This window comes from Acomys russatus, chromosome X (genome assembly GCF_903995435.1).
Source record: "Acomys russatus chromosome X, mAcoRus1.1, whole genome shotgun sequence".
Taxonomy (NCBI): Eukaryota; Metazoa; Chordata; class Mammalia; order Rodentia; family Muridae; genus Acomys; species Acomys russatus.
The window spans coordinates 111,409,355-111,425,290 of record NC_067169.1 but is presented as its reverse complement, the minus strand read 5'-3'; the positions used below and the strand labels follow the sequence as shown (position 1 = coordinate 111,425,290).

General features: G+C 38.2%; 1 protein-coding gene across 1 annotated transcript in view; it reads left to right on the top strand.

Annotated features, from left to right (window-relative positions):
• The window catches only part of Mcf2 (MCF.2 cell line derived transforming sequence), a 60,622-nt gene that overhangs the window by 12,134 nt on the left and 32,552 nt on the right, over positions 1-15,936 (top strand). Inside the window, exons 3-11 of the mRNA XM_051141920.1 lie at positions 773-889; positions 2,257-2,406; positions 5,111-5,244; positions 5,854-5,968; positions 7,408-7,527; positions 9,961-10,152; positions 12,065-12,256; positions 14,024-14,195; positions 15,631-15,678. Coding sequence (XP_050997877.1) covers positions 773-889; positions 2,257-2,406; positions 5,111-5,244; positions 5,854-5,968; positions 7,408-7,527; positions 9,961-10,152; positions 12,065-12,256; positions 14,024-14,195; positions 15,631-15,678 — 1,240 coding nt within the window. The remainder of the gene's footprint in view (positions 1-772; positions 890-2,256; positions 2,407-5,110; positions 5,245-5,853; positions 5,969-7,407; positions 7,528-9,960; positions 10,153-12,064; positions 12,257-14,023; positions 14,196-15,630; positions 15,679-15,936) is intronic.

Sequence of the window (15,936 nt, the reverse complement as noted above, 5' to 3'; positions counted from 1 at the left end):
CTTCTAATGCTTATGTATTCTGCATCTTATACTGTTTGTTTTATATGTCTTTGTGGAACGCTTAAAATTTGTTTCTAAAAATTAATTCTGAAATGTCCTATAGCCAACTGCTTCTACTGTTAAACGGGACTAGTTCAGGCAACTTATAACAAAGCAATTCCTTTTGAAAAATATGTTACATGTTATACATGTGTGCGTATATCTATGTGTGAGTATGATTAACAATTTTTATTTTCAGTTACCATTGTGTGGTTTTTGTATCTGAAATGCCATGATCCTAAGCTACCCCAGAGCACCATGATCTTTATTTTGAAAATATACTCTGTGTATGTTTTTATTGTTTGGAATAGAGTGCTAATAATATTTAATACCTGAATTGTAACTTACTACATAAAGTCCTTTTGCTTTGTTCTGAGCAAAGAAATTCTTTTTATGTGTGCGTGTGTGTATGTATATGTGTGTATGCATGTATATTTATGTGTGTGTGCAAGGTTGCTCATTAATAGCGAAACCTTCTAGACAAAGATGAATTAGGTGTTTTGGTTTCTGTAGAAGCTAATTTTGGTTGATAGAGATGTTTTGGAAATAAAAACTGTGGTTTTCTAAAGAAGGTTAATGCATCCAGCTATGTGGGGCATGCACAGGAAAGAACCGTTTGAAACTTTTATACCAGATAACATTCTTCTAAGGTTTTGCTGAAATTCATTTTGCAGTTTGATGGAAGGATGTCATGAAGGGCAGTTAACAGTGTCTTTCTTGCTTATTTACATAGGTTGTTATGCTGAGCTCAGTTAGTGATTTGCTGACATACATTGATGACAAGCAATTAACCCCTGAGTTAGGCGGCACCTTGCAGTACTGCCACAGTGAATGGATCATCTTCAGAAATGTATGTTGCTTCTGCCCTTACTGTAGAGCCTATCCTTCATTCTATCTAGAAAACTTTCCTACTTGGGAAAAGCAGATTTTTGGGTCTCCTACTTTTCAAATACATGTATCATTCAGCATTTCGGTTTTCTTCTGTAAGAGATATCTAGAAATGATGAAGATTCACTAAGGAAAGCAATTAAAGGAGAAGCCAAGTGGAAAAGAAAGGGATTCTCTGTCTGTCCCTTTCTGTGATTATACAGTAACAAAGAAACGAAGGGTTTGGGTTCAAATCCTGGCACTGCTGAGTTATGTCTTGGATCTTAGACAATATATACCAACTCTCCAAGTCTTTTTCCATCCATAAAATGAGGGCTCTTGGGAAGATTAAATGAGATAATGAGTAAAAAATGTTTGACTCACTGCTTGGTACATGGGAGATCCTCAGAAAAGTACAAGTGTATTCATTTCAGCTTAGTGCCACTCCCAAGGCTATTTGATTAGACAGAATCTGTTTTAGAGATTTTCAAAGAGGTAAGGGCTGTGGCCTCCCTGGTAGAAGAAAGCCTATGATTTAAGTGTCTTACCTTTTATCGCATGATATGAGAACTTCTTTGAAGAAAATAATGATGACCATTAAATCGGGGTCACATTGACTAGCCCTTATTCAAACTACATGTTTGGCAGCTTCATTCAGCAATTTGGGTGTTCACACAAAGGTTAACTGTTCGAGTGAGCAGTGTCTTGCCCTAAATAATCTGCAAAGACTAAACGAATGAGCAAATATCTTGAGATACATGTCTAACAGATGGTTTATGTTGTGTCTGCATTTCCCCCCTCTTCCTGTGAGGGACTGATTTTTGGAAAGAAAATAGTGCAGCCTTCCTTGCCATTTTAGGGCAAAGCACCTTTTGGATAAGAGTTTCAGATCTTTGGCAGTACCTGCAATGAATTGTTGTGACAATTTGCTCTCCGGTTCCTTAGTATCAAGTGGCATTGCTGTTCTCATGCCTCTTTAGAAGTGAACTTAGTATAAAGCAGTTTTGCTAAGTGCTGAGTTTGATAAAGGAAGAAAGACACTGATGTTCAAGGCCACACAACAAATTATCAGCACGTGGCACCATTTAGAAATAGTTTCCATGAGTGTCCAAGGAACAAGCCCAGAAATGTGGAAATGTATATCCAAGGGGTTTGACACCACCTTTTAGTCTCTTAGAGGTTTAGCTGCAGCATTAGCATTAATTGTCAGGGGTAGTGCCAACTTTTCTTAGTAGAGTTCATAGTGCACATGTTTGCTGTTTATACGCTTATATAGAGCAAATCAAGTTACTGATATAAATTTTGATATGTGGTCAGAGTTTCCATCAAAGATCCTCTGGCTTTTTACAGGCTATAGAAAAGTTTGCTGTTACCGTGAAAGAAATGGCTCAGATGTTGCAATCCTTTGGAACAGAACTGGCTGAAACAGAGCTACCAGATGATATTCCTTCAATAGAAGAGGTCCTGTCACTTCGTGCTGAAAGGTATCATCTGTTGAAGGTATGTCTGATTAGAAAGGGAACACATGAATTTTATCATTCACAATCTTCATAGTCTTTTGGGGGCTGGTGAGATGGCTCAGAGGTTAAGAGCACTGTCCGCTCTTCCAGAGGTCCTGAGTTCAATTCCTGGCAACCACATGGTGGCTCACAACCATCTGTAATGAGATCGGGTACCCTATTCTGGCCTGCAGGAGTACATGCAGGCAAAATAGTGTATATATAATAAATAAATAAATCTTAAAAAAAAAAAAGAATGGAACCCAGGACCTGAATGCTAGGCAAATAGTCTGTCATTAAGGTGTGGTTGTTTGAGAACTAGGTTCTCATTGTGTATCCCATGATGACCTGGAAGTCACTAGGTAGTCCAGGATCATCTCAAACACTTTCCTCTTAGCCTCCTGAGTTCTGGGATTACAGGTGTGCACTATCACACCCTGCCACATGGTATTATTGTTCTGGAATGGTGTTCAATGTGTTCATTCCACACTGATTTTCACATAGGGAAGATGAAAGATACATTGAAAGTATTTTTCTTTTATTTTTACCTTATATGTGTGGGTATTTTGCCTCTATGTATGTGTGTACCTCATATGTGTGCCTGGTGCCTTCAAAGACCAGAAGAGGGCATCACATCCCCTGGAACTAGAGTTATAGGTGAATATCAGCTGCCATGGGGATGCTGGGAACTGAACCTGGGTCCTCTGCAAAAGAAGCAAGTGTTCTTAACTGTTGACGCAACCCTTCAGTTCCCTGGGGGAATCGACTTTGTTCATCTGTACTAGGAGAGAAACAGTTTTGGCAATTTAGAGGCACTTTCCTTAAAATGTTGGGGGAAAATTTGAATAAGGAAATTTGGGCATCTGAGCATTATTTATCTCCCTCACCCATAATATGTGTGCTGGGTGCCCCTGCATTCTTGAGTTCTGTATAGGGTGATATGTTTCAATTAAGATATGTGAAACAAAATGTTTGCATCCTAATCTAGAGGCAAACCCTGCAGTAAGGTGATGCCTGATGATGATGATGATGATGATGATGATGATGGTGACGACGATGCATGGCTATTGTGGTTGTTGTTTGAGGAAGGGTTTTGTGTGGTTGAGGGTGATTTTTAAGCTCACAACTGTAGCTGCCCTTGAACTCATGAGAATCATGCTTTCACCAGTTACAAGCATGTGCCACCACTCATGACTAATTTGTATGCACTGTTCAGATGATGTAGCGAGATATGTGTGTAGTGTACATGCAATACATTAGCACACAGTTGGTACTTTACTAATACTGGTTGTTTGATTTTTAAAATTTTTTATTTTCTTGGTGATGGGAATTAAAGTTACAGCATCACATGTTAATTACATATTATTCCATTGTGCTTCATTACTTATTTAGGACAAATATCTACTCATAACTTTGTAAGTCCTTGGACCTTCTGAAGGAATTTTTGGATAGTTTAGATATCTGAAGAAGGTGTAGGTTTATAGACTACTTCTCAAACATATGTTTTATGGTGTAAATTAAACCCAGATGTGAGATAAGATATGATTTAAGTCAGAAAGTGATTGGTAATAAGTAATGATTAGTTAGAAAGGTATATGAGTTGGGCTGTGGTAGTGCATGCCTTTAACTCCAGTACTTAGGAGGCAGAGGCACATGGATCTCTGTGAGTTCGAGGCCAGCCTGGTTTGTAGAGTGAGTTCCAGAATAGCCAAGGATACACAGAGAAACCCTGTCTTGAAATATCAAAAAGAAAAGAAAAGAAAAAAAGAAAAAGTATAGGATTCTTTCTGACTATGTGTTAAATCTACTTTGTAAGGTCATGCTTTCTGATATTGTACTTGTTACTGTGTTAATATGGTCTTATCTGACATGAAGAGTATTATCAGAATAGAACATGATTGGTTAGAACTTGCTGTCTGTAACAGGAAGCTAGAAACAAAATGTTTGGTATTTCTTTTTCAACATCTATATCACCAACTCGGGACTTCAGCCTCTGCTTGTAAGGAAGGAGCTTCTTTGAGCCTCATGTTTATGTCAGTGTACATGTATGTGAAGGCCAGAGGATGTTCTTCCTTCTTCATTTTACATCTACCTTGTTTTTAATTTGTTTATTATTTTCTTTTTTTTTTTTTAAACATCTACGGATACTTTGCTTGCCTGTTTGTGCACTGTGTTCATTCAGTGCCCACAGAGACTAGAAGAGTGTGTCAGATCTCCTGGACCTGGCCCATGAGGGTTATAGAAACCCAACCCAGGTTGTGTGGAAGAGCAGGCAGTGCTCTTAACCACTGAGCCATCTTTCCAGCTTCCTGTCTTATTTTTTGGAGACAGACTCTCTCAGTGGCCCAGAACCAAGTAGGCTCTGCTGGCTGACCAATGAGCCCCAGGGATCTGCTTACATCTAACAGCTATTATAAATGTACACCATCATAGCTGACTTTTAAAAAATGTACATTTTGGATATCAAACTCAGGGCTTCATGCTTCAAAGGTAAGTACTTTATTATTTTTTTTATTTTACCAACTCAACCATTTCTCTAGCCACAGAGCCTCACATTTACAGATTCTTTGATCCTTAAATACTGTGAAAGCAAAGACCATGCTAGAATTGCTTCTATATTCTATGTCATACACCCTCTATAGCTCTTCAACTCATTCGTGTTCAATTACTAACTGGCTGACACATCCTGTTGTACCTTTATATAGAATGACTTAACAGCTGTAACCAAAGAAGGAAAATTTCTGCTCACGAACCTGCAAGTGCCTAACACTGAAGAAATTGCCAGTTCAAGTCTTGAATGTTCTCAGCAAATAAGTGGTGACTGGCAAACTATTAATAAGTAAGCGCTCCCTTCTTTTTAAAAAAAAGTTACTTATATTTTCAAACTAGGAATTTTACATTGTTTGTTGCTGTTAGGTAAGAAAGTATTTCTGGACTTCTGGAAGTCTGGGAACTTCTTCTCTGGGCTAATCTGCAGACATTCGTTTGCTTGCAGAACTAAGTTCCCCAGACATTGATTTTTCTTTGCTCGAGCCAAGTGTCACAGTGTCATAAACTATTTTTGCCTATACTTCTTTTTTTTTTTTTTTGAGAAAGGATCTCACCATGTATCTCTGGTGGGCCTGGCACTCCATATAAATTGGGCTAGATTTAAATTATAGAGATCTGCATTCCTCTGCATCCTTAGTACTAGATTAAAGGTGTGTGCCACCATGCCTACCTTTTGCCTCTAATTCATTCATTTTTTTTTTTCCTTTTTGTTCTTATGGAGGAAATGTTTATTTTGGCTTGCGGTTTCAGAGATTTCAGTCTATACTCACTTGAGCCTGTCACTTTGGGACCATAGCAAGACAAGTACATCATGTTGCTTGGGAAGGTTTATATGTAGCTGCATACCTGCCTCACAAGTGGTTATTTCTAAGGAATTCTTTCATTTCTGTTTGTCAAGGTTGCTGGCTCAAGTGCATGATATGGAAATCGCTTTTGATGGATTTTGGGAAAAGCACCAGCTAAAAATGGAGCAGTATCTACAACTGTGGAAGTTTGAGCAAGACTTTCAAGAGGTCAGTTAAAATAGCTCTTTCCTGGTGATGGAGGCCCTTATTTATGAGCATTAGAAGGGCAGTCTTGCAAGATGTCAGTTTTTATCTTGGGGAGAATAAAGGTGACAAGTTCCTTAACTTGGAACAAAGAAAATCTCTGCTAACATTCAAGCCTTCACTTCTTCAACTGTGACAAAGCAGTGACATGGCATTGAGTATGACAAGGACAGTCTTTCTCTATCTTTATGTTGGTTCTTTAAACTTATTTTCAATACAATCTTACAGCCTTCAGGCTATAAGATAGTTCTCTAAAGAAACAATACCTGTGGTATGTGGTATCTGAAGATCAATGGGTATTTTTTTTTATAGTAAGGACATTGTCTTACAGAATCATGGGTTCAGTTATCAAAATTACTACATTCAATGACAGTACAATACCATTATATTGCCTCCCATCATTATTCTTTTTTTAAAAAAATTATTTCCTGTATATGAGTGCTTTATCTTCATGCACTCCTGCATGCCAGAAGGGGGTTGTGGGCCACTACATGATTGCTGGGAATTGAACTCAGGACCTCTGGAAGAGCAGTCAGTGCTCTTAACCTCTGAGCCATCTCTCCAGCACCTGCCATCATTATTCTAATTTTGTTAGTTAGCCCAATTAAAATTTATGTAAATATATATGTAATACCTCTGTCTCCTGAGTGCTGGGATTAAAGGTGTGAGTTATTATCCCAGACTAAAAAGATTTTCTTTTATTCTTTTAAAATTATGTGTATTTGTTTATGTGGATATGTGGGTATGTGTCTGTCAGTCCTGGTAATTGTGAGCTCATTGTTAACCTCTGAGCCATCTCACCAGCCTCTCCCTTCCGATGCTATTCCTAACTACTTTGATGTTTCAAACTGGCTACTCTATTCTTGTGATATTTGTCAAGATTAAAAAAAATTACCTCCTTCCTTTCTGGCATGACTATGTGATTCAAGCTCATCTTTTCTGTGTTCTGTCTTAGCCTTGGAAGCAGCCATTTTTCTGAGGAACCTTGGTTTCTTTTTATGGGAATTGGTATCAAAGATGAAGATGTGGGAGCAAGGTGTGCTCATTGCTGCTGGAGGTTCTATGTTTCCAGGGCCAGTTAACACATTGCTGGGGAAAACATATGCACATATATATATTTATATACATATATACGTATGCATGTATACACATTTATGCAAGTATGTCTGTATATACATGATGCACATATACACAATGATCTTATATAAATCCTGTGTGCACAGATAGCTACAAGGCTACATTTGTAACCAATTATGTTTATTTCTTTGAACAAAATAGCTGAACACATTTTGTATAACTGTTGTTTTGTCATGTTGGCATTCTTATATATGTAATGTGACCATTACTAAAGGTGACTGCTTAATAAATCATGTGCTTTTAAACCTTTATTTTCTTGCTTCTAGGTTGTGACTCAAATTGAATTTTTATTAAATCAACAAAGAGAACTGGGTGATGTAACAGGGAACGTAGCTCAAGTAAAACAGAGACTTAAAAAAATAGAGTTCTTGGATGAAAAATCTCAGGTAAGATAATATTTTAATGTTTGCTGTGTTTATGTTTCACTAGGGCTTAGTATAAATGCTTATTATACTTAATTTCTCATAATTATACAATCAACAGAATGATATTAGCCTAAAACCCATTTTAAGCATGGCCCTATGATGACACTGCAGGTACATCATGTACTTGTAAAAAATTATTAAAGTTGTAGGACATATTAGAAGGGCCATCTGTAGGAACAAGACTGTAAATTGTCTTGGAGATGGTAGAAAAATGTATATCGAGAATGATATATAATGGGGCCTCAGATACATACTGAGTTTTAGGTAAGTCTATTATTCTGCATGAGATCTTGTCTTAGAAAGGTTATTTGGTATCTGGAAATTATGACATATGCAGTTGAATCAATTATAGACCCACACAGACAGCTCTACTTAGTGTAACTAGCTCGTAGACCTTGGATGAATTGATTTCTAAGCTTCAATTCATTTTCTAGAACTTCTGCCTCCGCTCTCCTGTCTTGTATATCACAGCAAAGCAATGCTTTTACAGATATGCTCTTAGAAGACAGACTCATGAGTGAACCACGAACATGAAAAAATGAGTTGCAGTAACCACTAAAGGAATTAGGCTTGCAGAACTCTGTGACTGCACTTTACCCCTCCCTATGACTCAGTGGGAAGAGAAGGTGAACTGGCTTGGCAGCCAGGGTCTCTGTTCATTTTTAATACCCCTTTCTAATGTGATGGAAAACATATGGCGCAGACCTTGCCATTAGAAGCATTCTGTTCAGTAGCTGTTTTAGTTTCCTTCCCATTACTGTGATAAAACACTCCGAGAAAAGCAACTTTGGGGAAGAAAGGGTTATTTGGCTTAAGGTCCCAAGTCAAGGCCTGTCTTTAAGTGAGGGCAGGGAAGGACCCTGAAGAAGACTGAGGCTTTCCTTGCACTCTAGGCTGTGCCAAATTGCCAATTAATGCCAGCGAGGACAGCAGTGCTTTCAGGTGTGAACTGAAAGTCTAGACCAGTGGTCCTTGACTTGTGGGTCCAGACCCCTTTAGGGGTCAAATGTTCCTTTTACAGGGATTGTATATCAACTATCCTACATATCAGATAATTACATTAAGATTCACAACAGTAGCAAAATTACAGTTATGAAGTAGCAACAAAACAATGTTAAGCTTGGCAGTCACCACAGCCTGAGGAACTGTATTAAAGGGCCGTAGCATTAAGAAGGGTGAGAACCACTGTTCTAACCCACTTAAAAAAAACAACTCAGATAATCAAGTTTACTCCTTCTCAAGTCTCTGATGGAGTTGAAGACCAGGTAGCTTAGTTTTACAATGAAGTTTAGTTGTTTAGGGGGTTACGATGGTTTTAGGTCGAGATAGATGGTTTAAGTTGCTAATGACCAGATGTGATGGAGATTGAGTTACATTCAGAATTTTAGATGCACCAAGATAGGAAAGATGTTTTCTTCAAGGCTGTCAAATACAAATAGCCAAAAACACTAAGAGTGTAACATTTATATAATTACTGATTGTGTCATTACTTTTCTTGCTGTAGGTAGTTTATTCTATATATGTGTCATAATATAAAAGTATATGTAAAAAGAAAAAATGTTTAAAAAATATTTAACCCATTTAAACATTAAATTTTTTTTTTTTTTTGTTTTTCGAGACAGGGTTTCTCTGTGTAGCCTTGGCCATCCTGGACTCACTTTGTGTAGACCAGGCTGGCCTCGAACTCACAGCGATCCGCCAGCCTCTGCCTCCCGAGTGCTGGGATTAAAGGCGCGTGCCAGCACGCCCGGCTTAAACATTAAAATATTATTAAGGTAAAAAAACCAACTCTATTTTATTGTTTTAAAACCAACTCTATTTTAATTGTGGGTTTCCCAATAGCTAGACAGGCTAGTCACTGCCTCATCTTGGCATCAGTTTGATTTATTTTCCGCTGTATCCCCACTATGTTTCAGTCATTGTAATATAGCAGTCAGTAGTTGACAGAAGAGAGGTAAGACCATGAGAATCCTTTCTGATATTCACTTTAGGTATGTCAAAAGCACTCAAGTAAAGGGCGACTGGAATTGAGATTGAAACCTACTAACTTTCATTTGGCTGGTGTTTGCACTGGGTGCTGCGTGTGTTTCTGTTTTACATCTGTGCATACAGAAGGCAATCTTTATAGCCTGAGTGAAATGTGCTAGTTTACTTTTGTGTTATATCCAGAAATTTGTGGGCTTCTGATGGTTGATGTCACTGCTTAACTAATCATTATCACTGTATGGTCATTTGTGTTTTGTTGAATGCAGGAAAATGACTTGAAACTAATCCTGTTTTTGTGGCCATATATTTCCCCTGTTAAATGTGTTCTTTAGCGTTCCTCTCCACCTGCTCTCTTGTATGAGCAGAGATCATACAATTATAATTTTTTCCTCTCCTCTTTCAAATCAGGAGCTGTTAGCCAAGGTCCGGCTTGTGATACTACATGGCCACAAGCTTGCATCTAGTCACCACTATGCACTTGATTTAATCTGTCAGAGGTGCAATGAGCTACGCTACCTTTCTGATATTTTAGTTAATGAGATCAGATCAAAGCGGATACAGCTGAGCAGGACTTTCAAAATGCACAAACTCCTACAGCAGGTAAGATGATGGGAAATGATCCATTTCTGAAAAAGACCATATTTTTTCTTTTTGGGTTCTACAATCTTTACATTCTTGCCCATATATATGTCTTATGGTCCTTCTTTCATTTTCTCACATACTTGCCCATATGCCTTATGGTACACATTTCATCTTCTTACATACTTGGCCATATGCTTTATGGTGCATCTTTCCTCTTCTTAGAGGTCAAGGGGTCAGTGTCTATAGCTTAGGGTTTAAATTTACAAGAGGTCTTAAAAGACTGCACCTGATTGTGGTTTTTCAGTCTATCTCCCTATGTACTATTCATGACAGATTCAGTATGATACCAATTTTGCCCTGATTTCAACGTGGAGACCGAGGTTGTGATGGCTTCCTTTCTATTTTAAGTCTATCTCTGAAACTTGGTGATATTCTGCAGTCAGTACACTTAAAAGCCTAGGGGACATTTTTGCAGAAGCCTTAAATTCCTTCCACATTTCATAAAGTACAGTACTAAAAATTAACTGGTGACTGAAAAATATTCTGCCATGCCTGTGGGTCAGACCTATTTTATGATTAGGCAGTGAATGGAAATGCCACCCTAGAGATCTGGTCATGGCAGAGGAATGTAAACCGGAATGCCTCTTGTCAACATCACATCTGAGCAGAAGCATGCAATCTGCACATCTCCTCTTCTAGTTCAACAAAACAAAACAAAAGAAACCACTCGCCTTTACTCTTGTCCTTGGCAATCATTAGGCATTGCTATTACATTTTATATATTTTTTAGGGGTTTCATGTTTCAGTCATTGATTTATAGAAAATAACATGCAGCTAAACTGTTAGTGTTGAGAAAATGGCCAGACTCCTGCTGCAGAAAAAAATTACTTGTTATGAAATAAATGCAGTGCTTTCCAACCTTGGCTGTGTATCAGCAATACCTGTGGAGCACTGGTTGGCTTGCAGCCCAGAGCTATTGAATCAGAATTTCTGGTGGCAACACCAGATAGCATTTTTAACAGCTCTGAAAGCATTTTTCTTTTCTTTTTCTTTCTTTGTAAGATTTACTTATTTTATGTATATGAGTGTTCTGTCTTCATGCACACTAGAAGAGGTCATCAGAAGAGGGCTAAATGGCTGTGAGCCACCATGTGGTTGCTGGGAATTGAACTTAGGACCTCTGGAAGAGCAGCCAGTGCTCTTAACTGCTGAACCATCTCTCTAGCCTCTCTTTCTTTTTTAAATGAAGACATAGTCTTACTATGCAGCTCTGGTTGGCTAGGAACGTGCTATGTAGACCATGCTAGCTTCAAACTCTCAGAGATTCACCTATACCTGACTCCTGAGTACTGGGATTAAAATTGGGTACCACCACTGCTGGCCTCTGAAGATAATTCTGATTGTCAGAAGTGAGACTGCTGTAACTCACAAGATCATTCAGTGGGTAAAGGCACGTGCTGATGAGTTTTATTAGCACAGTTTAATCTCAAGGTCTCATGTAAGCCTGTGGTGGTGCATGCCTATAATCCCAGCATTTGGGAGGCAGAGGCATGTGGATCACTGTGAGTTTGAGGCCAGGCTGGTGTACAAAGAGAAACCCTGAAACCCTGTCTTGAAAAACAAACAAACAAACAAACAAACAAAAAAAAAAAACAAAAAAGAAAGAAAGAGATAGTAATTAGTCCAGGCTTTCTGGGCCAGACTATTTTTTAACAAAGGGCCCACATGCTGGAAGGAGAGAGCTGACTCTGGCCAAGTTGCCTTCTGATCTCCACATGTGAGCTATGGCATGAATATGCTCTGTACACCCACCTGCATCCCCCTCTCCTCCACTAAGATGTAATAAGACAATAACAGAAGCAACTCTCAATGGCAAGCCTATGTATCCATTGTCCATTCTTACATTTGCTGCTGTGATTTTCCTCATCAGGCGCGTCAGTGCTGTGATCAAGGGGAGTGCCTCCTGGCTAATCAGGGAGTGGATAAGTTTCAGACTAAAGGAGATGCCCAAAAAGCACTTCAGGACGTGAATAATTTCCTTCAAATGTCTGTGCCTTTCATCAATTATGATATTGAAGACCTGCAATATGAATTTGATGTGCTCCTCTCTCCTGAACTCAAGGTGAGAGACATTTTTGTCAAACACATACAAATTACTTACAATGGTGTAAGGGTTTTACTATCCCACAGCCAACTTGATCTTCGTGTGTGTATACACAGTCCTCCTGAGAACTGTGAGGTGACAGTGCCACTGTCGTGTCTCAGAGAATCCAAAGGCATATGTTTGCTGTTAAGTAAGACTAACTTTTACTGTGAGTTTTGAATTTATTCCTGGTATTTATACTATCATTAATATTATTATTAAGTTTGAGACAGAGTTTCACTGTAGCCTTGCTTGGTCTGGAACTCCTTATGTAGACCAGGCTGGCCTCCTGCTACTATTTCCAGCCTGCCTATTGCTTTAAATGTGCTATGAGCTTTCACACACACACACACACACACACACACACACACACACACACACACACACACATATTGTTCTGCATCCTCAGAGAAGGGCCCCTAAGTGGAGTGGAGTGTCAAGATCAGGTTTATGATTGACACATTTGTAGCTGTCAGGTTGTTTACATTGGGACTTTGGTTTTATATTTATACAAAAAATACACTGTTGTGTTTCTAAAGTTCCTAAAGTTAGTTATATTTTACATCCAAAATAAGTTGTTTCTGTCTTTGTGTTATATGTTTGTATGCATATTTGTACATGTGTGTATGAGCACATGACATATAGTGGCCAGAGGTTCACATCTGGTATCTTTCTCTTCTTCTCTCTACCTCATTTTGAGACAGGGTCTCTCATTGAACCTAGCACTTGCTGGTTCAGCTGGACTGGCAAACTAGCGAGCCCCAGGGATTCTGTGTATGTACTGCCATGCCCCACTTTGTATATGGGTTTTGGGATTCAGAGTCAGGTCCTCATGCTTGTGCAGAAAGCACTTTTCCCAAAACGTCATCTCCCTAGTCTACAAATAACAAAAAAATTATCCTACCATATAATCTAAAGGCATATGACTTTGATACTTACATACTCATTTATTTGGTATATAGTATATCTACATGTTTATGTGGGTATGTACATGTATGTATGCACATGAGAGCCAAAGACTGACCTTTAGTATTTTTCTTAGGCACTCTCCTTACTTTGAGACAGAGCCTCTAATGAACTTGGGGCTCTCATTGATTCACTTAGACTGGCTGACCAATGATCTCCGAGTATCCTCCTGTCTCTGCTACCCCAGCACTAAGGTTATAGATGCTCCTGCCATGTCTGGATTTTATGTGGTTACTGGGCTTCTAAACTCAGGTTCTCATGATTACACAGCAGGTATGTTAGGGGCTGAGCCATCTCCCCAGTCCTGAAATTAATTTTAAAACTGTACACGAGGAATGGAATAGTAGTTACGACTTATTTCAGAAAATAACGCATACATTTTTTGAGACAATTCTGGCTATGTAGCCCTGGCTGACTTGGAACTAGCTATGTAGACTAGGCTGGCCTTGAACTCACAGAGATCTACTTGCCTCTGCTGCCTCAATGCTCATTTGCCTCTGCCTCCTCGGACCCACTATGCACAGCACTCATATAATTTTCTGCTTTATTTTATGTATATGTGTTTTAACTGCATGCATGTATATATGCGTACTACGTGCAATGCCTGGTGCCTATGGAGGCCACAAAAAGGTGCTGGCTAATGCAAAAACTAGAATTAAAGATGGTTCTGAATGGCCGTGTGGGTGCTTGGAATTGAACCAAGGTCCTCTGCAAGAGTATTCCTAACGCTGATCCATCTCTTCAGCTCTGCAGCTCATAGACGTCTTATGTAATTCACAGGCTCAAATGCAGAATGTACAACTCAAGCTTGAAAATATTCGAAGTATATTTGAGAACCAACAGGCTGGTTCTACGAACCCAAACGATGCACCCAAAAGGCCAGACCAGTGTGTGATTCCTGCACCTGAAAATATGATGCTATCACAAGCAATGTTCTTTTCACCTAAGCATGGTAAAGCAGCTTGTTTTCACATTTGCTATTTCTCTTTTGGCTTGCTATTGTTTCCACTGATGCACTTGATATATCTACTAAATACGTTTTAAATCCTGATAAATTTAAAATCTTTTAGCTTCTTTGTTATGTGTTGTATGTACAAGGCAGAGGTCAGAATGAGATTCCTTTATGTTTACAAGCCACAGTAGTAGCACTGAATTCTGTCAGATGATGGACACCTCAGCAAGGAGCATTCTAACTTGAGAAATGAGTGTGACAATTTTGCTAGTGTTAGACTTTTACATTTTCTTCAAAAGGACGTGAAACTTAAATGTACCTATATGCAATTGCAAATATGCATATTTATTGTTATTCCAGTAAGCAGTTGTTTGGTTCTTTTATGCTTGTATTTTAGTGTCTTATATAATAAGGGTGGATTGCCTTTTCTAAATAGATGCTGATAATGCTAATTGTGTTAGTAGTTTCTTGTTACAGATTCCGTTTCCTTGTTGTAATCTCTGAAGTCTATTTAATTGTGTAATATCCCATTCCTTTCTAAATTCTACATGAAAAATAGTTATTCTTTTAATGGCGTTGAACCAGAAAGTCTGAAAATAAGAAATATTCTTACAAGGGTTTCCTGGAGCTAACTCTGCAGCTTTTGGAGAGAAAGCAGTGGTACATGGCAGGTTTTTGTACAAGTTAGGTTTGAAGATGTGAACATATGGCTACATTCAGTCTCTCTGAGTTAAACTGCACCAATCACTTTACTAGGGCAGCAAACCTCTTTGAAATGCAAAAAGGCTTGAGCCAGAGATAATGAATAGATACAAGTCATTTCCAGCACGGGTCATGTTACAAAATGTATTGCAAGTTATATGGTTGGTCCTTCCAAAATGAATGCATCTACATAAAATAAGACGGTGGGAACAATGGTTTAAATGAATAATATTGACTATATTAAAAACATACTGAAGATACTGAAACTATCAAAGAAACTTTTTAAAAAGTAAAAAGAATAATAGTTACAAAATGAACTGGCTAACCCCAACAGTTGAAATTTCTAAGCGCGATGCAAACATCAGTTAGGTCTCTGGATACTTTAGCTGTGTGACTGTAGCAGTTTCCTATTGATGGCTTCAGTTTCCTTGTCTGTAAAGCAGGGACAAATATCTTCTGACTTAGAAGGTGATTATAAAGAGAAAGTCAAATAGAATTGCAGAAAATAAGAATTACTCAATAAATTGGACTATTTCTTCTTTCTGATGAAATCTCGTTTCTTAGTATACCCCAAAAGCTCAAGTCTTCTGAAGCAGAGCACCTTTGTTTGGGACTAGGCTGTCCAAGATCCATTCATGTCATTAGTTATTCAAAGAAAATTTTGTTTTGTATTATTTCATTTTTCTTTCTTTCTCGTATTTTTATTTAATGGCATTACACTTTCTTTCTGCAGTGGGAATTGGATATTCTTTCTTTCAAGCATGTAAACTTTTTTCAAAAGGTACCCATCTTTATTATATTACTTATCATCAATACATTTTATGAGTTTGTATACATGAAAAACCAGTTTGGCATCTAAAAACAGCAGCAGTTCCTTCATGAATTCTACCTGCAAACAGCTTTATTTTTTCGTACAAAGCATCCATTATTCTCTCTCAGCATTGAACTTAACTTTAAAAAATGACTGTATAGAATAGGGTATGCTTTTAAAGTCAAGTTTCTTTCATAAAATAACCACTTAACAAAAAGAAAGAAGCAG